This window comes from Schistocerca serialis, chromosome 5 (assembly GCF_023864345.2).
Source record: "Schistocerca serialis cubense isolate TAMUIC-IGC-003099 chromosome 5, iqSchSeri2.2, whole genome shotgun sequence".
NCBI lineage: Eukaryota > Metazoa > Arthropoda > Insecta > Orthoptera > Acrididae > Schistocerca > Schistocerca serialis.
Window position 1 is genome coordinate 625,012,027 of NC_064642.1, and position 22,699 is coordinate 625,034,725.

Sequence of the window (22,699 nt, forward strand, 5' to 3'; positions counted from 1 at the left end):
ATCTGTGCGGCCGAGTTGTCTCGAGCAGATCGAGTTCCCTGCGTATCTGTAAAGCAACAGATCCAAGGAGAAAATCATTTATCTTTGAAGCCGGACACGGACTGTGGTGTGCGTACTGTAAGATCTACGGTACACACACCATCAGATTATTTGACTTATCGCTCTAACGAAGTAGGCGAGTGTCAGCAATATGTCTCGTGGTCTTATCGTGGCGTGTTTCTCTTCTGCCGTTAGGTCAGACGATAGAAATGCCACTTGCACGCTTAGAGAAGCAGATTGACGGTGACCAACTTTAAACAGAACTTGATTAATTTTCACACATATTTATTAAAATAATAAAAAACATAGATATTACGTAACTTGATTCTGGATGCTGTTTCCAATTGACAATCTGAAGTTCCTTTGGTCTTGATACTTGACAAAGTGTCTATAAATTTCTCTTCATGGCTATGTACAGGAATATGATAATCTTATTAGGCGCAGACTGAAACTTGACTATAGACTAATGCAGACTAATGCAGACTGACTAATCAGAGGTCTGTACACTCGTTATAATGAAACGTCCCCTTTGAAGAATTATACATGACTGTGCTTAAACTGACGCACAATATTTTTTTTTTTTATCGCAACGCAATCTAACTTTAAAAAATCCCTACAAAAGAATGGCCCTGACTAACATTAACCTATACCTTTCACAAATCACGTACCTCACAAAAATCTTCGTTACTCAAGCTACTGCAATACAGCGAGCGCCACTACTGCCAGCTAAATAAAACATTCAAACTACTGAAGGCACTAACTACTGATAGGCATAGTTAGCAAATGAAAGATTTTAATAGAGAACAAACAATGTATTTACCTTAATAGTCATAATATATATATAGCAGTTCATGACATCCAGTCTCACAAATTTCAAAACTCCGCCATTTCTCTCCCCACATCCACCACTGCTGGTGGCTCACCTCCAACTGCGCAACGCTACGTGCTGTTAACAGCCAACTGCCCAACACTACAATGGCCAACAACAATGCAAACCAGCCACAGACTGCACACAGCACAGCCAGTGATTTTCATATAGAGCGCTACGTGGCGTTACCAATACAAAAACCTAAACAGCCTACTTACATAGCCCCCATGCTCCCTACAAAAAATTTTACAAATTATTTTGGGCAGTGGCCAATACAGATTTGAAAAAATTTTTCATAATTACAAAGCAAAGAAATCAAATGCACACACTTTTTGATACAATGTTGGTCAAAAGCTAAAATTTTCTCACAGTCCATAAAGACAGTCCCGATCGTTCATCACAGTAAAATTGCAGTGTTTTTCTCAAAGTCTGAGCAGTAAAAGAAAATGCACACGGAAGTAGTGGATTTCCATGCAATCTTGAAGAAGTAGTGTTGTCCTACCAACGGAAAGACAGTGCTGACTCTTGACATGCAGACAGGTAATGGGCCATAACAGAGCAAACCCACAGCAGAGTCATTCGACGTTTTGAAGAATATCGGTAGGTAGGTCATCACTGAGCAGACCCACTGTAGTCCCGGTAGAGATTACGGTATTGGTGGGCCACCAGAGGTGCAGACCCACTGCAGTACTTGTAGAAATAATGGTATTGGTTGGCCACCAAAGGTGCAGACCCACTGCAGTCCTTGTAGAGACGGCCAGCAGCCATCTGTTGCGACTGTGCAGGTGCACAATCACCATCGAAGAGTCTTGCGGACAATACAGCAAGTCCATGAACCACCACTTGCGCACTCACACAATTTTTTTTTTAAATGTCCTTAGAACTAGCAATGCTGTTAACCAGTCCCTTGCTGAATTCTTTACACACGTGCAAACACTAACAGTCCCTACTTCTCACATATTGTCCATATACTATGACCAACAGAAACGTGTGCAGTGAAATGTAACTTACAAGTTACTTAATTTGATGAACTGGTGTCAATTACAATTTTATGACATAAGAATACAATTACAAAGGTACAAAATACATCATTAAAGAACATAACAATACAGATAACATTTGTAGTACAGGCTTTACAAAATAATCGAAATAACATACACATCAGTGTTACAGGAATTATTGTGGTGTCACCGCCAGACACCACACTTGCTAGGTGGCAGCCTTTAAATCGGCCGCGGTCCGGTAGTATACGTCGGATCCGCGTGTCGCCACTGTCAGTGATTGCAGACCGAGCGCCGCCACACGGCAGGTCTAGAGAGACGTCCTAGCACTCGCCCCAGTTGTACAGACGATTTTGCTAGCGATGCTACACTGACAAATACGCTCTCATTTCCGAGACGATAGTTAGCATAGCCTTCAGCTACGTCATTTGCTACGACCTAGCAAGGCGCCATTACCAGTTTACATTGAGATTGTAATTATGTATCATCAAGAGCGATGTTCTCCAGTTATGGATTAAAGTTAAGTGTTCCAGAAGCTATGTACTATTTTTGGCTACTATAATTACTTTACCTTGTTCCAGACCTCACGCCAGTTTGCGTGAGCTTAAACGCGTGCATTTTGGCCTCCTCTAGCAACACGGTGTTGGCTCTTCTGCCAACACATCAATTATGACATAAGTTCATACATAAAAGATCAGAATAACTTTTGAAAACATCAACTTCACACATGAGCATTAAAACAAAACAGAATAAATAATGTCTAAACATCTTTACAAAGAAAATAACATATTATTAGAAAAATTCCACAACATAACTCATATCAGCTAAACACATAAAGACAGGATTGGTACTGCAGTCCAACCTAAAATTTCATTCCATAGGTCTTTCGTCTTATTTCAACATTTGTTTCCACCAAAAAAAATCCTATCCAAGCATGCTTTCTGTATTTATATGTTCACATATTTCTTACCTCATTATTTATTTTCCATTATCTTACCTCATCATTTATTTCCAAGAAAATCCTATCTAAACCTGTTGTCCCTAAACCCTACTTTTTTGGTTCATATCCTCTTTCAAAATACATTTTTGGCCAAACCATTTTCTTATAGCTTCTCAATGCATTTCTTCCAATTCATCACAATTTGTTCTCTTATATGGCCTACCCCATCTTAAGCTAACTTAAATCTACTGAGCTCAGATGCTAAACTAAGGGACGAGGCAATGCAGCAGCACAAAACAATTAACACAAACAGCAATGACAAAAAATGCCGAATGGCAAAGCAAGCAGCATAAATTAGCAAAGCAAATAAATATTACAACTAATATAAGGCAATGTGCAGCAAACAAGAAAAATAGATCCGTAGTAAAACTGGCTTAACAGAGTAATACAAAGTCAAATTCAGTAGCACTATGCCTGGCACACAGCAGCAGCAAATGCAATAACTTATACCTAAACATGACAAAGCTCAAGCAGAAAAAATATTACACTAAAAATGGCCATGTCTAATACCTATGTCACATCTTAACACTAGAGTGATGCATCACAAAAACTTACTCTGCAAGAAAGTTACCAAGTCATTAAAAAATTATTTATGCAATTCCTGTGAAGGGAAATGTCTATTTGTGCTCTCTTTTCTAAGAAAGTATATGAGAAACGTATTCTTTACTGGGTCTGTAGACAGAAAATAGTGATATTAGTACATCTATTAAATTTTATAATAACCAATGCTGCAGTGCAGCTAGAAACTAGATATTAAAGAAAATGAGCAAATATGTACAAAGGAAGGCATGAAACATCATTCATTAGCCATATGGCATTTCATGAGGCAGTAAAAAAAATCTCTCAACTAGAAAGACAGTAGTCATAATCAGGTGTATAGACATAAAATATTTCTCGTCATTTCATTAGACATTTCAGTAAATATAATAAATTAAGAGCTCCACAGTGTTATCATATGTTTTCAAGTTTGAGCGTGTCATATTTGCGATGCTTTCTACAAAGGAATGTCAATAGCGAGGTTAATGGCCCCTTTTTTTTCACCTGTGCTTCTGAAAGGCACACACAAATTACTTTTTTCCAGGCGATTGTCGTGCAGCTGGGTTCCTATGACGCATTACGTGCAGGTGGTCACTTAACTTTCTTACCGAAATATTTACGACACCAGTTTGCACTACAGTGACCGTCTCATATACAAATAAAATTTCACAAGTCGAGAAATTACAGTAGAAAAGTGTAGAAACAAAATCCTATAAATAAAACAGTGTCCAAAAAATTTTCGACAGCATTGTAATACATTCACGCATGTACACACATTTCATAATTCTTAAAGTACGATTCTTGGTTTCCAACATCCTTTTCCACAAATCAGAGTCCCTAACCACTACTCATTATTCATATACGTATTCGTCGACACTTCTTCAATATTTCATCATAATAAATACGTAGGATAATCAAATTCCCCATAGATGGTAGCATCATCTTATTGATCATAAACATACCTCAACAGCATAATACACATTGTCGTCGTAAAATAACATCATAACACCTCAGTCAAATCTCAAAAACGTCGTAGCTTTCTGCAATAATGTCAAAACCTAAAATAAATTCTCTGCTCATTTCAATAGTGTCATCTACCTCAAACGTACATTAAAATCATGCTCCCTTACCAAGTACGTCATTCAAAGCTCTCATAGTATCACAATGGTTCCGAAAAAATATGAACAGTTCTCAAAGTACAAAAAATGGTTCAAATGGCTCTGAGCACTATGGGACTTAACTTCTGTGGTCATCAGTCCCCTAGAACTTAGAACTACTTAAACCTAACTAACCTAAGGACATCACACACATCCATGCCCGAGGCAGGATACGAACCTGCGACCGCAGCGGTAACGCGGTTCCAGACTGAAGCGCCTTTAACCGCACGGCCACACCGGCCGGCTCACAAAGTACAGACGAAATACAATTTCATAAGTGTGAAGTTATCCAACTGTGTAATTGCGTAAACATCTGTCACTGATGCAGTAAAAAAAAAAAAAAAAAATGTTTGTCTCTCTCAGTTAAATGATCAGATAGCTGTGTAATTTATGTGTTAGAGAAATATGGTACCGATGTGTAAAGTTGTATAAGCAAATACCATATTAGCTAGGGCTCCTTGTGCTTGCCAGACACATGGTACACAATGTAAGCGTGTACCCCCCTGTTTCACAAATCACTTACCTCACAAAAATTTTCGTTACTAAAGCTACTGCAATACAGCGAGCGCCACTACTGCCAGCTAAATAAAACATTCAAACTACTGAAGGCACTAACTATTGATAGGCATAGTTAGCAAATGAAAGATTTTAATAGAGAACAAACAATGTATTTACCTTAATAGTCATAATATATATAGCAGTTCATGACATCCAGTCTTACAAATTTCAAAACTCCGCCATTTCTCTCCCCACATCCACCACTGCTGGCGGCTCACCTCCAACTGCGCAACGCTACGCGCTGTTAATAGCCAACTGCCCAACACTACAATGACCAACAACAATGGAAACCAGCCACAGACTGCACACAGCACAGCCAGTGATTTTCATACAGAGCGCTACGTGGCGTTACCAATACAAAAACCTTAACAGCCTACTTACAATAATACCTCGAGCGTTCAGGTATCACTGCGCGAGTGTGATCCGCGAGGAGAAAAGGTTCTACGTTTGCAGCAATCTCGTCGGCTGCGTTACATATTAATACGCGGATCAGCGGGAGCAGAATTTGGTCCGTTTTTATGGCAGCGCCATCTCATAGAGCGGAGACGGACGAGCGCTGCGCCTGCGCTGTTGTGCTTAGCGGGGCGCGCTCTAGTGGGAAAGTTGTGTACGCGCTGACTACGCGGAACTATGTACACAACACAGACCTCGCAGCGTATGGCTAGTTGTAATCGAAGCTCGGCACCACCTAGCCGTGGCGAGCTTACGTTGCACCCCACTCGTCCCTCGACGCATACTGTCGAGCATGTATCGTCCTAGGCGTATCACCGAGGCCATGCAAGTCATCGAATTTACTGTTATACACACATTTACATACACTAAATTTAATTTTTTTTGTCGAGCGTGGTACTGAATTAAAAGTAGTTTTCATACCTCAGCAGGTTTTCCTTTGTTGTATGGCGAATGCCGAAACTAGGAATCCCCTCCCCAATGTTCCCTACTGGGCCTCCCTCTGCCCATTAACAAAAAAAAAAAAAAAAAAAAGGCTCTAAAAGCTATGGGACTTAAGATCTGAGGTCATCAGTCCCCTAGACTTAGAACTACTTAAACCTAACCAACCTAAGAACATCACACACATCCATACCTCGGGCAGGATTCGAACCTGCGACCTTAGCAGCAGCGCGGTTCCAGACTGAAGCGCCTAGAACCGCTAGGCCACTGCGGCCGGCTACCCATTACCGACCTGCCTGTTATTCATCGGAAAAGTAGCTGATTCTGCCATGGATCGGAACTCCAACATTCCGCTCTGCCTTTAATACAGAATTAAAAGCAAAAACAGAAGGCTGTCTAGCGTCGCCTACGACATGACACGATGGCTATGGTCGCACCGTATCGATAACCGTATCGGAACCACTGTTTAGCTCCGGATAGTGCACGAGGCATTCTGTCTGTGTTACGTTCCTACTCTTAAGAGGTACAGCAACCACGCTGATTGTATCATTATCCACTGGGCTACGATCAAATGAAAGATACCTGTCGTATTCACCAAATGCTATTAGCGTCAAACATAAATGTAGCTGGAAGAAAACCTCCCTATCGCCCAGAGTAGTTGCGGTTGTTTAGGTGGCTTGCTTGCACGCAGCAAATATATAACTTCATCACAGGGCTAGATAGTGTTAGCGCAATACACCATCAGATTACAATAATTTATTAACCGAAATTGTAAATTGCGTATGTTGTGTGAGAAGAGGATGCGTGGCAATGTAGTTAAATGATCATTGGTACTGACAATTCTATGAAAACTTGTCTAGTCATGAATCCATTGAAGGATGACTAATGTAACTAATATGATGTCCAGTTGGGCTCTCCTATTTGTGTTACATTAAGGAGGAACTTTAACATATTTCGTGTTGTGTGCGTCCTTTATGGTGTCTGACCACTACTACGTTGCCCCATCTGGAGGCTGCGTCCCCGTGTGGCGCCCTCTCTGTGTACGGCTGCGTCTCATAACTTCTGCAGAACACAGCGATAACCTTTCACGGTCTCGGTATAATACTGTTTCCACCTGCCATCCACTTTCTATAACATGTAGTTGTTACATTGACCACAATAGTACTAACAAGGAGGAGCCACAACATCCGGATCACGGATTTACTTGAAACGTTTTATACTTTTAACGGTCCATTAGGACAACGTAATGGATAAGTAGTAAGGCGATTTCAAGAAAATCACAGGAGAAGGTCCACGTGTCAACGATATACCGATGCATTGCGGCCCTGAGCATGAGCTGGCGGCGCTCATGTGTTTAGCGTTCGAGCTCCGTGGTCGCTGGAAAGACTCCCGCTCATTATTTTTATTTATATTGTTTTCATCTCCAGTCGTATTATTTCCTGCATATTACATTTGAAAGTATATGATGGGAAGACCCATGTATTAACTTTTATTGAATTGCCAATGTAATTTCGCTGTTTATTAATTTTTAATATTAAAACAAATATTATGTTACTTTTATTTCTATAGGCCACTTAAAAATTTTATCAGGCACTTTCGAACTTCACATTTGATTAACAACGTACGAGAACTGCTTCTCGTGAAGTTGCTATTAAAATACATCTAATCATACATCGCCAGGTTTCGACAGCGATATTTGCGAAAATGCTGCGTTACGCTTGATTTGATCAGTATTATTGGCAGAAAGAGAAATTTTTCGAAATGTCAACGAGCTTTTGTTTTTCTTTAGACACACTGAAGTTTCTTTGTGCATGCGGGAAGCCATGCATTAATTCGCTGTAGTAGATGGCGTTTACATTTATGTTTTCCGTGTTTGTTTGAAAAGTGCAGATTACCCTCACATTCTGGCATACTGTAACCCATTCTATTATTGAATAAAGTTTTTTACACCTTGATTTATCGTTGTTTGACTTGGGCTTTCCAAGCCTGTCCCTCGTCCTTGCAACTTGTGTCTGCAGAACGATCCATCCGAGTACAAACCACTTCTCGATACCTTACCCTATTGCAGGTATAAAGAATTTCGCAGATCACGTCAGGGACGCATTTTCACGAAAACTTTATGCGTTTGGTCGTTTACTTATTGATAGTTTTAAATACACTACTGGCCATTGAAATTGCTACACCAAGAAGAAATGTAGATGATTAACGTGTATTCATTGGACAAATATATTATACTAGAACTGACATGTGATTACATTTTCACGCAATTTGCGTGCATAGATCCTGAGAAATCAGTACCCAGAACAACCACATCTGGCCGTAATAACGGCCTTGATCCGCCTGGGCATTGAGTCAAACTTAGCTTGGACGGCGTGTACAGGTACAAATGCCCATGCAGCTTCAACACGATACCACAGTTCATCAAGAGCCAGTTGTTCGGCCACCATTGACCAGACGTTTTCAGTTGGTGAGAGATATGGCGAATGTGCTGGCCAGGGCCGCAGTCGAACATTTTCTGTACCCAGAAAGGCCCGTACAGGACCTGCAACATGCAGTCGTGCATTATCCTGCTGAAATATAGGGTTTCGCAGGGATCGAATGAGGGGTAGAGTCACGGGTCGTAACACATCTGAAATGTAACGTCCACTGTTCAAAGTGCCGTCAATGCGAACAAGACGTGACCGAGACGTGTAACCAATGGCATCCCATACCATCACGCCGGGTGATACGCCAGTATGGCGATGACGAATACACGCTCCCAATGTGCGTTCACCGCGATGTCGTCAAACACGGATGCGACCATCATGATGCTGTAAACAGAACCTGGATTCATCCGAAGAAATGACGTTTTGCCATTCGTGCACCCAGGTTCGTCGCTGAGTACACCATCGCAGGTGCTCCTGTCTGTGATGCAGCGTCAAGGGTAAACGCAGCCATGGTGTTCGAGCTGATAGTTCATTCTGCTGCAAAGGTCGTCGAACTGTTCGTGCAGATGGTTTTTGTCTTGCGAACGTCCCCATCGTTGACTCAGGGATCGAGACGTGGCTGCACGATCCGTTACAGCCATGCGGATAAGATGCCTGTCATCTCGACTGCTAGTGATACGAGGCCGTTGGGATCCAGCACGGCGTTCCGTATTACCCTCCTGAACCCACCGATTCCATATTCTGCTAACAGTCATTGGATCTCGACCAACGCGAGCAGCAGTGTCGCAATACGATAAACCGCAATCGCGATAGGCTACAATCCGACCTTTATCAAAGTCTGAAACGTGATGGTACGCATTTCTCCTTCTTACACGAGGCGTCACAACAACGTTTCACCAGGCAACGCCTGCAAACTGCTGTTTGCGTATGAGAAATCGGTGGGAAATTTTCCTCATGTCAGCACTTTGTAGGTCTCGCCACCGGCGCCAACCTTGTGTGAATGCTCTGAATGGCTAATCATTTGCATATCACAGCATCTTCTTCCTGTCGCTTAAATATCGCGTCTGTAGCAGGTCATCTTCGTGGTGTAGCAATTTTAATGGCCAGTAGTGTATAATATTTAAATTAGCAGACAACCAAATAACATTGTAAATTCAATAAAAGTTCATACAACTACACGCGTTTTTCGCCATATTACTTTTCAAATGTAATATGTATGAAATAACGTGACCAGCGTTGGAAAACAAAGAAAAACGAGCGGGACTCGATCCAGCGACCCGCCAATTACGGAGCCTTCTCTTAAGGAACCTTTATTTACGGAGCCTATTTTTACAGGTATCTTTTTCTTCCTTTTTTCTAAGGAAGTAGGGCTGTCGGATGCAGGGTGGACACGATGCCTCCCCCTTCGCGTTCCTGAACCGCCCCCTCCAGAATTTATTTATTTTTTATTTGATACGAAGAGTTTTGTAGCTTGGCTTATGACGGTCATTACCACTGTATATCAGAGCCTTTAAGAAAATATCTGTCTTTATTGCACCTCTATAATAATTAACTAAACATTAGACAGGTTATAACTAAGAAGAAAGAAAACCGAAGTTAAATCATGACATCACTAAGATGTTGTACCATAAGAAAAAAGAAAAGTTCCTCAAGGAAAAGCAAAACATTTCTGCGGGATCACTATAATGAAAAGAGTAAATGAGTAGTAAGTTCCCGCCGCACGGCTGGCGCATGGACGGGCACATCTTCTCGGCGAAGATATTCGCAGTTCCGTGGTCCACGTCAGGGTCCGTAACGAGAGCAGCATCAGGCCATCTTCTCATGCCCGGTACGCTCCAGCTGCGGGGGGATCCGTGAAGCCAATACTCAACGGGCAAAAAGCTAACGGTATCGTGAAACTGTCATCAGTCATGTCATTCCTGTAACAACGCCCAATAGTCGAGAGTACCCTTAAAGCTTGAACGCTAACCAAATGACTGCTGCGATCTGGTGCTCAGGCTCACAAGGTACCGGTACATTAATGACAGGCAAAACTTCTCTTCCAGTTTTCTCAAAATCGCCTAAATAGAGTGCCCACCATTTGCAGAGTATGTTGTCCTAATGGACTCCTAAAAGTGTACATAGCTTAAAGTAAATCCGTGATCCGAACGTCTTGGTCTCTCCTTGTGAGATTATTAGCCTGGGGGCCACTGGGATTCTTCTGAGAATATCTCTCTAGACCAACTTCATTGGTTTGAGTCACATTTCTGCGTTCCATATATGGTCGCTACTTTCAGAAATGTGGCATCGCAATGTTCGGGACATTTGAGCAGACAATCAGCTTTTACCCACTACGATTGAGAAGGAGCAGTTTAATGTAGAACATACATTTCGCTTTTCAATATCCACAAACTTACGTGTGGGAAACAAGAGCTCGTAATTCAGTATATGTGATGGCACTGTAGCACGTTCCGTTCTTCCTTCTAGTTTTCTTGGAATACTTTCAGGTTATCAGAGCTGATGAAGAATTGGTACAGTTCACTTCAGTACTTATTTTTTGTAGGAGGTTGAAATACAGCTTCACTGGTTGCTTACGGTCCTACTGTCTTCGCGGAGAGTAAAACTGCTCCTTTCGACAATGACGTCATTCCAAAGACATCACTGGAGTGCACGTTGAAGGTGTGGCGGTGGGACTTACGTCCCACGCCACCCTATGACGGTGGAAGTGCAGATTGCAAGCAAATATTAAGTAACTTCGAACTACATGACGTATCAAAGTGGTGGTTTACGATGGTCGATCGAGTGGTCAGATCAACACAAACGCTTCATTAGTTGGCGTAATAGTACTATCGTTAGCCATGGTCGGAATCGGAGTCCTCATGGATGGTGAGAGGTACAGGGTGTCGGCGCCAGTGCTGGGGAGGCATTGTGCCACTGTTTTGTAATCCAGCGACTGTGTCGTGCAGGGCTTCTACTTTGGCATAGAGGCGCCTTGCCTTCTGTCGCTTGGACGTCTTGAGAGTGTGGCCATGTCCGTTTCTTGCTGGAGGGTAACTACCTTCGTGAGGGGAGGGGCATGCAGGCTCCACCAAAGCACCTTATTCTGCAGGCGCTGGAGGGTCTGCATCTGGCACTAATCATAGCCCGTGCAAGGGAGCCGTCGGTGAGAGAAGGGTGGACAACCATCCGGTACAGTCAGAGCTTGGTGTTGAGGTTCAATTCCCTGCTGGTGAACACTGGCTACAACGCTTTTATCAGATTGAGTCCTTTTTGGTTTACATATTCTGCATGGCGATGGAAGAGCAGTTTTTTTATCTATCCAGGCACCTAGGTACTTGGTATCAGGAGACCATGGAACCTGGGTACCTATAATAGTGATGTTGTGGCAGGGGATGGGGCGCCGTTTAGTGAAATAGACTGTCGTAGTTTTGGCGGCATTGAGGGCAATCCTGTTGGAATGACCCCAGGTCCTGTCGCGTCCACCTGCCTCTGGAGGTGAGCAATGAGCTGGCCTGTGTTGCGGCAGGTGGTATAGAGCGCCGTATCATCGGTGTATTGCGCCAGGTGGCAGTGAGGGAGGACTGGCATATCGTTAACATAAATGTTAAAAATGATGAGAGACAACACAGAGCCCTGAGGGGTACCCATCGACGTGTGACGTAGGCTGGAGCGTTGGCCTTGCTGAGTAACCAAGAAGGTCCTATCGTGGAGGATATTATCCGCGTTCTTCACGTAGATGTCGGGGATTGTCGACTGTGTCAGCATTTTCTACACAAGATTGTCCTGCCAGATTTTGTCATGCGCTTTTTACATATCTAGGAAGACCGTTGGCGTCGGCTGGGAAATACAGTGGCGGCGACCATTTTGGCCTGCGGGGGAGGGAGTGCCGTTTGGGCCTGGACCTGTCTGCCGATGCTTTTGCCGTTGGCTTTTCACTAGAGGCATGTGAAGGTACTTCAAGCACTGTTGGATGTATATCTCAGGAAGAAAATTTCAACTGTAAGCAACTTCACGCATCTTGATCGCTGCAAAGTAGTGTCTTCTGTGAAAACTGCATTTTTTTTTACGTATAAACGCAGTTAGACTGAGTATGAATGTTGAGTCTAGTAAGTATGGAAATGGAAAATTAGCCCACGGTAGATGAGGGAGCAATTTAACAAGCGCAAACAGGTCGGTAACAAAAGAGAACTGTGGCAATGTATACTTCATATCAAATGTGTATATCTTCATGAAAAATAAAAAGATCCACAAACATCGTTTTGTTCAACATGGACAAATGAAATAAGCAGTGCATACAGGAACGTTCACCGACAGTCATTTTTCCCACAAGCCATTTGCAAATAGAACAGGGAAGGGAGACGATGATAGAAATACCCTCCACTGCACACTGCAAGGTAGCTTGCAGAGTACAGATGCAGAAACATAGAACTGTTAAAGCATCTAAACAAATATTGATTTATAATATGAATATTGTCAGACATAGGTGATAAAAAAATAAAAAAACTGGCAGACATTGTTTAGCTTCTTTCCATACGCGAACATTTTTTGGGGTAACAATAATTTATAGCGTGAATTCGGGAATGTGCTGCAGAGGTCTTTTAAAGGAACTGGGAATTAACTACTGCTTCTCAATGTATTTATTCCACAATGGAATTTGTCATAATTTACATCCCCGTCTTTCAAACCAACAGCTTATTTCATAGAATCAATACTAGAAATAAGAATAATGCTTGAAAAGTTTAAAGTCACTTTCTTTGGTCCAGAAAAGTCACCGCTATTTGGAAACACATATTTCAATAATACACCAGTGCCATGAAATGTTTAGCTACTAATAATGATCAGTTTAAGAAGAGCCTAAGAATTTACTAACTACTTGTTAGCAGAACCCATTAATATAGATTTTATTAAAAGTATAAAATAATGTTTCGTAGTAGCTAACTTCTTTTGATGTTGTTGGGCAACAGACAGACATTAATTTTTAAATGATTACACCGCAATTTAACTATATCGTTATTTATTTAATTAAGACCCAGGTTCGAAAATGGTTCAAATGGCTCTGAGCACTATGGGACTTAACACCTGAGGTCATCAATCCCATATAACTTAGACCTACTTAAACCTAACTAATCTAACAACATCACACACATCCATGCCCGAGGCACGATTCGAACCTGCGACCGTAGCGGTCACGCAGTGCCAGACTGAAGCGCCTACAACAGCTCGGCCACACCGGCCGGCTACAACCCAGGTTTCAACCCTTTATGGCATTTTCAAGTGATTTAGTTTATGTCATTAATGTCAGTAATGGAATATATGTTAATGACATAAACGCTATCACTTGAAAATGGCATAGAAGGCCGAAACCAGGATCGTAATTAAATAAACAACAATACAGTCAAAGGACGCTGTGCTCAATTAAAATATCTGACTTCTGTACACCTTCAGCGCAGTAATGTGATCGATGTAAATAGCCTGACAAGGGGTTATCTGTCTGGCTATAATGGCACACGAACTGCCATAAGCACCTCACTGTATCGTACATTTACATGTTATGTGACAAACTTGTCCTTGTATATGAAATAGAGGTATGGGAAGGAAAGGGAAAGGGTGGGTAGAAGCTAGTGACTTCCAACCGCGCAGGGCACTGTGGAAATGCACACGTGTGCTGGACCAGAAATCGAACCCGGTTGTAGCGATCCCTTTGAGCGGTTCCGTTAACTGGCCACGATCCCAGATTGATCTAAATTTTCAACTTGTCGCACACTGCAATGCAAGTTCTACTCGAGAATTACTGATTCTCGTAGGAGTTCGGATGATATTAATGCATCCGCGCTGAAGGAAATGTAATGGAGCCGTCACACTATCACAGAAATGTATGTGTATATGATTGATGTCTATTCTGTCGGACTTCTAAATGTCTCCTTTTAAATGAAAATATTTTACACTTTTTGACATATTCCACATCAGTGAGGACCATTCCACGAAACATTTGTGGTATGGACATTTTTCGCTAAGCATTTTTTTGTGTAAATATGTTCTTGTTTTGTGATCTACATTCTTGAAGATCTCCTCTCTATGGGTATATGGAACAAGAAGTATATCTAATCTACAGCGAAAGACAAGCAATGAAGGAAGTTCCAAAAATATTTCTACAAAGGTCTGCTGCATTGATTGAGAATCTGTTAACATTGTTCTTGAAACAGAGTGAACAGTTGTTCCAGGCTTTGAGGCGAATTGGTCTCCCATACAATCAGCGCTTTAAGTTATTCCAAGTACTGTATGCGACAAGTTATTTTCTCCGAAGCCACGAGGAAGTCAATCCAGTTACATCGATTTTCATCGAATCACTATTTAACGATCTTTCTATAAAAGAGCACAATCATTTTGATAGCGAAGTAGTCATGCCAAACTGGAAGTAAATATTTGTCTTAAATCTTTTGATAAAAACCTGCTTTCTTTTCGCCATCGATCAAAACCAGGAGAAACAACGCCATACCGTCACACCACTCGTGCCTTTTTTTTATTGTAATCGCATTATTCGGATAGATGTCGGTCAGCAGGCATCCGACCCAATGCACCATAAGATGTACCGTGACTCAGCACTTGATAAAACCTTGCACTGCTCCACAAATCAGTAACAGATTTGTTTCTACCACTGTACTTGTGCTACGAGAGGAATCCTGCGAAACACATGATGGTGAAGTCTAATGACTGTTTTGTACGTTTGGGCAACTGTCAGTGGATTTCTTGGGACCACCAGAGCTTTTATTGCATATTAGTGCTTTTCTTATGTTTCTACCTGACAACAGCACCGCTAAGAGTGCATTTAGAGTCATGTAACATTCGTGCCCCGGGAGACTTTTGGCAAGACAACTTATTTCAGTAACGCTCTCATCCCTTATTATGCTGGAAATCACGTTTTTTTGGAGTTGACTTAGATGAGTAAACACCGTAGGCACACCCCAGGTGCTAAATACATTCATGCTCGTAAATCAAGGATAATGCTGATACATGGTGAAACAACGCTCTAGTGGGCGGCTTGCGGGTTTAAATCACCTCGAGGTATGACCATGCGGTGCATTTGACCTGCGGTCGTCGCACGGTGGCGGTGGCAGCAGTACACATACGCAGAGGTGTGTTGGTGCATGTCAGAGTAAGGTGCAGCGAGTAAGTGTGCAGACGTTTTCAGACGTGCTAATGGTGACTGTGTGTTGAAAATGGCTCAAAGAACACATATTGATGACGTTATGAAGGGTAGAATACTAGGGCGACTGGAGGCTGGTCTAACACAGTAGGTCATAGCACGGGCCCTCCGTGCGCTACAAAGTGCGATCTCAAGATTATGGCAATGATTCCAGCAGACAGGAAACTTGTCCAGGCGCTACAGTACGGGACGTCCACAGTGTACAACACCACAAGAAGACCAATATCTCACCATTAGTGCCCGCAGACGGCCACGGAGTACTGTAGGTAGCCTTGCTCGGGACCTTACTGCAGCCACTGGAACAGTTGTCTCCAGACACACAGTCTAAGACGACTGAACAGACATGGTTTATTCGCCCAGGGACCTGCAAGGTACATTCCACTGACCCCTGGTCACAGGAGAGTCCGTAAAGCCTGGTCATTGGAACAGTGGTCCCAGGTTATGTTCACGGACGAGTCCAGGTATAGTCTGAACAGTGATTCTCTCCGGGCTTTCATCTGGCGTGAACCAGGAACCAGATACCAACCCCTTAATGTCCTTGAAAAGGACCTGTATGGAAGTCGTGGTTTGATGGTGTGGGTTGGGATTATGATCGGTGCACGTACACCCCTGCATATCTACGACAGAGGAACTGTAACAGGTCAGGTGTATCGGGGCGTCATTTTGCACCAGTATGTCCACCTTTTTCAGGGGTGCAATTGGTCTCAACTTCCTCCTGATGGATGATAACGCACGGCCCCACCGAGCTGCCATCATGGAGGAGTACCTTGGAACAAAAGATATCAGGCAAATGGAGTGGCCTGCCTGTCTCTAGACCTAAACCCCATCAGGCACGTCTGGTATGGCCTCGGTCGGCGTATCGCTGCACGTCCTCACGCCCCTAGGACACTTCAGGAGCTCCGACAGGCACTGGTGCAAGAATGGCAGGCTATAACCCAGCAGCTGCTAGACCACCTGATCCAGATTATGCCAAACCGTCGTGCGGCCTGTGTATGTGTGCAAGATGATCATATTCCATGTTGATGTCGGGGTACATGCGCTGGAGACAGTGGCGTTTTGTAGCAGAAGTGTTTCGGGACGATTTTCTCAAGTTATCACCAATACCGTGGACTTACAGATCTGTGTCCTGTGTGTTCCCTATGTGCCTATGCTATTAGCGCCAGCTTTGTCTAGTGCCGCGTTGTGTGGCTCCACATTATGCAATTATCCTTAATTTATGAGCATGATTGTACTTCATCTCAGAAATCACCAAATGAATTAAACTAAGTATCCATCCCCATGAAAATGAGATTGGTAGTCTCAAATTAGACAGAGACCAGGAGACAAGTGTCTTACCACGTCTACTTTTACAGGCTGGAGCTCATGTTTGAACGAGCAGAACAACGTTCCATGGAGCTGGAGAAGAGTTACGCAGAGCTGGACTCCTGGAAACAGCGTGGCGATGATCTTCTGTACTCTATGATTCCGAAACCTGTGGCGGACAGGTTGCGTTCTGGAGGGGATCCCATCAGTACCTGTCAGGTATGTCACAAAAGATTTGAAGCGACGAAGGGTTGACGTGCTATACTCTGTTTTATGCCACTCATTGCTTCTCAGCACTCGTATTTGACACGTCTACCTTTGTCTCTCCAAATGTAGGAGACTTGCTGCAGCTCAGGATATGAACAACAGAGGTTCACACTATTTTCCAAGGTGATAAAGCTGGTTAACTGCCTTGTTTCCATTTTGTGCCTTAGTGGTGACAAAATATTTAATCAGATGTAGCTAAAGAAAGTAGAAAACGGACTATGTATTTCATGACGTCGTCAAAGCAAAATGATTCACTAACTTAATTATTTGAGTCGTAGTTGAATGAAGCAATATTTGTCATGCAAAATTGGAAGAGAGGAATTACTACAGCAGCTTATTATGAAACCTTTTATGTTTCATGCATGCTTGCAGGGCCTTCGCTTGAGAAGGCATCCGTGTTGGTTGGCATGCTGTACCATCAGTGACTTGTAGGGCAGCGACGGTAACGCCCATGCCTGATTTCTATGATCCTCAGTTTCCTAGAGCATATCTCACTGTGTTCTGTTGAACAGTCTCTTGTCAGCTTAAATCTTAAGTTTATTGTTTCTTGGCTTAAATTTGAAGTTATCAGTAACGTCTAATGGAGGGCGAGTATAATGAGCCCACAGTGGTACTCTACATCCACAGAGATGTGGCATTGCTTAAGACAGTGGACACATTTTAGATAGCATAGGCATCTTGTCCATCTATTCCGGCTATCATGTATTGTCATTTCCGTAAAATACTTTAAGTGACTTTTGAAATATATTTCTCAATAATGAACGGTTCTTTCTCCATGCATATCAGTCTTAGTCGCCAGCAAGCAACTAGATAAAAAACGAAAAATCTCATCTCGAACCCACGAAAAGGCAAACAAGTTCCCGTTACTTCGTAAAATCAATAATATTTACAGTAATAAGTATCTTCCCTTCCCAGATAAGAAATATTATTGATGGTGTCCAGAAATAACTGCGACCAGTCGCCTTTTGTGATACTTCAGTTTTTATTTATTTACCATGACCTGTTACAAACCACTTTCGACTCATCATCAGGTGGTACCGGTCATTGTAAAAAATATTGAAGCATCGACTGGTTGTAGTTACTCCTGGAAACCTTTATTCATCATAGCCGCAGTATCCCACACACATAATTGACAAAGTTTTATAAGTCTTGGTATTTAATACGTAACACTCGAAACAGAACAAAACCTATTCGATAGCTGTGAGCCTTAAACCCATACCAATTTTAAATTCTCCCCATCCTTTCCTTAAATCGCACTTAGTAAATCCCATGACTGGTTTGTAATGTCACCTACATCGATGACTCGTTAAGCTCTAACGTACCAACAAAAAATAAGTAAAAATAAGTTTTAAACTTGTTGGATTTTTTTTATTTCACAAGAGCTTCATTGATACCACGCTACTTAACCATTCTTAAGTAAATACGAAATTTAATACGCAGTATAACAGAAATAACGATTACAGGCCATATAAATTAGTTTATACACGATGTGAATATAATTTAGTTTTTTGTATTACTATTTTTAGTAGTACTATCAGGGTGTAACAGCCGTCAGTCTGACTCAAATTTATGTGACATCTCGCGACCAGTATGTTTTAGAATTATTTAAAATTACATTTGGCACGTATTACTATCTTACTGAATAAGCTAAAAAACTTTTGAGAAATTTCTAGAATTTCTTGAATTTATATTTTTCGTCACCTTATTTCTGTCCATACTATACATATTTTGTGACGGGTTTCACAGTACAGGAAGATATCGATAACTACCGTCATATTAATTTCAAGAGCAAATTATTCTTGCACTTTCTCACTGGAGTTGGATGCCAAAGTTAGGGAAAAGGGCCTCGTTAGAAATGTTAGTATCCTCAGCCACATTTGAGTATACCTACTATTTGAGGACGAGTGGAGCAGCCAGCGTCAGCTTCTAACAGTCCAATCCTAAAGATATAGGTTTACACTAAAGCTCGTTGCGTCTGGATGGCAATAGAAAAAAGTAACTATGATTTCTATCTCTTCAATTTACTTGTGATTCATGATCTGCGCATAGTTAATTTGAAGTTTCTAGCACTGTAAGTACCTTTTATTTAAAGTACACGTATGCTCACTCACATTGTCTCTAAAATTACGTTACTGAAACTTGCTTCTGTTCGGTTGAATCATACTTCAAGAGAAGTCAGCGTAAACTAGATTTTCAGTAATAAACTTGGCAGGCCAGATAAAACCAATTCTGTTTAAGAATATATAAAAAAATCTAAGCTGATAATTAATAAAACTCCTACTGATAGAATAATAAATACGAGAGTAGAAAATAAGCAACGAATATGGTGTCGTAACAAACGCTGAGGCTCCGAAATCAAGAAACTTTGATGCCATATCACACACGAGTCCTTATTCTTCGTGTCTTGTCACGGAAAGCGTTGAAAACTTATGACGTGTAGGTGAATAGTGTAGTGTCACCGCCAGACACCACACTTGCGAGGTGGTAGCCTTTAAATCGGCCGCGGTCCATTAGTATTCGCCGGACCCGCGTGTCGCCACTGTCAGTAATTGCAGACCGAGCGCCACCACACGGCAGGTCTAGAGAGACGTCCTGGCACTCGCCCCAATTGTACAGCCGACTTTGCAAGGAACGGTTCACTGACAAATACGCTCTCATTTGCCGAGACGATAGTTAGCATAGCCTTCAGCTACATTTGCTACGACCTAGCAAGGCGCCGTATTCAATTGATACTGAGATTCTATTAATGTATCATCAAGAGCGATGTTCTACAAATGTGGATTAAAGTTACGTTTAACCAGAAGCTACGTACTTTTCTTTATAGCATTCATTACGTATCCTGTTTCAGACCTCACGCCAGCCTGCGTGAGTTTAAGCGCGTGCCTTTCGGCTTCCTCTCATTGTGTCTAGACTGTCTTGTCTAGACACAACAAATAGATTACTGTTTAAGGAAATGATAGCTTTCCTCTTAATACACTGACTTCATTAACGTTCACTAAAACACGTTTGTTGCAGTCGTTTGACGAGGTGTCCATCCTGTTCTGCGAGTTGGTGGACTTCAGCTCCTCTACGGTGCAGGACGCCATGGACGTCGTGACCAGCATGAACGCCGTCTTCACTTGTTTTGATGCCCTCATGGACCGCTACAACGTGTACAAGGTAATTCTGACGTTTCCCTGTTACAGCACAGGAAAGTAGCAGCAAACTGCACTGATAACTCTTGAACTTTTGAAAGTCTAGTTTTTATACCTACTTACAGTAACCATAAAATTTATATAAATTAAAGATTACTCTGACCAAAAAGCTGTCAATTAAATGACAGATTAAAACTGCCAGAAGCATAGAGCTAACGCAAGATATTAGCAACTGCTAGCTTTAGAGAGGCAAAATACCTAAGTTAGGTCCGCTAGTGCAACTTGAAGTTTATGCTTTTTCCATTATACGAGTCTATGTAAAAAAATACCCACAGTGTCGCAGAGTATTTAATCATGCTTGATATGACCCAACATACACTAAAATTAGGTGATAAAAGTCGTGGTTTACCTCCTAACATCGTGGAAGAGCTCCTTTTACCCGGCGCACTGCAGCAACTCAACGTGGCATGGACTCTACACGTCGCTAGGAGTCCCCTGCAGAAATATTGAGGCGTGCTGCCTCTATAGCTGCAGAGTGTTGCAGGTGCAAGTTCTTGTGCACAGACTGACCTCTCAATTATGTCCGATAAATGTTCGATGCGATTCATGTCGGGCGATCAGGGTGACCAAATCATCCGCTCGATCTGTCCAGAAAGTTCTTGAAACCAATCGTGAAAAACTGTGACGCATTGACTTGGCTCACGGTCATACACAAAAATTCCGTCGTTGTTTGGCTGCAGGTGGTCTCCCAGTAGCCGAACGTAACCATTTCCACTCAATTACCGGTTCAGTTGAACCAAAGAAACCAGTCTATTCCATGCAAGCAGACTCCATACCATTGTGGAGCCACCACCAGCTTCCACAGTGCCTTGTTGGCAACTTGGGTCCGTAGCTTTGTGAGGTCTGCTCCACATTCGAGCACTTCTATCAGCTCCTACCAACCGAAATCGGGACCCATCTGACCAGGCCACGGTTTTCCAGTCGCCTAGGGTCAAACCGATATGGTCACGAGTCCAGGGCAGGCGATGTCTTGCTGTTAGCAAAGGCATTCGCGTCGGTTGTCGGATGCCATAGACCATTAACGCCAAATTTCGCAGCACTGTCCTAACAGACACTTCAGTCGTACGTCCCACAATGATTTATGAGGTTATTTCACGCATTGTTGCTTGTCTGTTAGCACTGACAGCATTACGCAGACGCTCAAAACACTGTTGCAAAAACAGCGAAAACAACATGCGAAATATAAGCAGACGCCACAGCTGTCGGCCGTTAAGTGGAGGCCGTCGGCACTGCATTGTCCGTGGTGAGAGCTAATGCCTGAAATTTGGTATTCTCGGCACAATCTTGACACAGTGGATCTCGGAATATTGAATTCACTAACGATTTCCGGTATGAAATGTCCCATACTTGTAGCTCCATCAACCATTCCGTGTTCAGAGTCTGTTAATTCCTTCATGTGGCCATAATCACGCCGGAAACCTTTTCACATAAATCATCTGAGTACAAATGACAGCTCCTGCGGTGATGATGACGATGATGATGATGATGTTTGGTTTGTGGGGCACTCAACTGCCCGGTCATCAGCGCCAGTACAAAGTCCCAGTTTTCACACAGTCCAATTTTTTCACATTCCAATATAACCACAATCACGAATCAGGATGATGATGATGATGATGATGATGATGATGAAATGATGAGGACAACATAAAAACCCAGTCAGCTCCGGCAGTGTACTGCCCTTTTATACGTTGTATACGAGATCCAAAGTGCCGTAAACGACGGCGCTCAGATTAATACTGTGTTCCTTGACTTCATGAAGGTTCTAAAATGGCTCTGAGCACTATGGGACTCAACATCTGAACATCTGAGGTCATCAGTCCCCTAGACTTAGAACTACGTAAACCTAACTAACCTAAGGACATCACACACATCCATGCCCGAATCAGGATTCGAACCTGCGACCGTAGCAGCAGCGTGGTTCCGGACTGAAGCGCCTAGAACCGCTCGGCCACAGCGGACGGCATATACCTGATACTACCGCCATCTATATACGTGTATATCGCTATCCTGCGACTTTTGTCACCTCATTGTGGTAGTAGAGTGTAGGTTTAGATTGTATTGTGTTTTGGTTTTATTTGAATTAGGATACATAAACGCGAATTTTACGGTTTGCTCCCCTACCGTCGCTATTAAAATATGCAGTGTACTACCACAAATGAATGACAACTTACCACGATCCCCAATCGTCTCTGCTTCGCTTATATACACTCACGTTCAGAAAAAAAATAGAACACCTAGAACACCTTGAACGACTGGAGATAGCACGTTCATATTCA

General features: G+C 42.5%; 1 protein-coding gene across 1 annotated transcript in view; it reads left to right on the top strand.

Annotated features, from left to right (window-relative positions):
- Window positions 1–22,699, top strand: part of LOC126480899 (soluble guanylate cyclase 89Db-like) — a 464,947-nt gene that overhangs the window by 401,316 nt on the left and 40,932 nt on the right. The window contains exons 8-9 of the mRNA XM_050104296.1: window positions 17,013–17,181; window positions 20,245–20,388. Of these exons, the coding sequence (XP_049960253.1) occupies window positions 17,013–17,181; window positions 20,245–20,388 (313 nt within the window). The remainder of the gene's footprint in view (window positions 1–17,012; window positions 17,182–20,244; window positions 20,389–22,699) is intronic.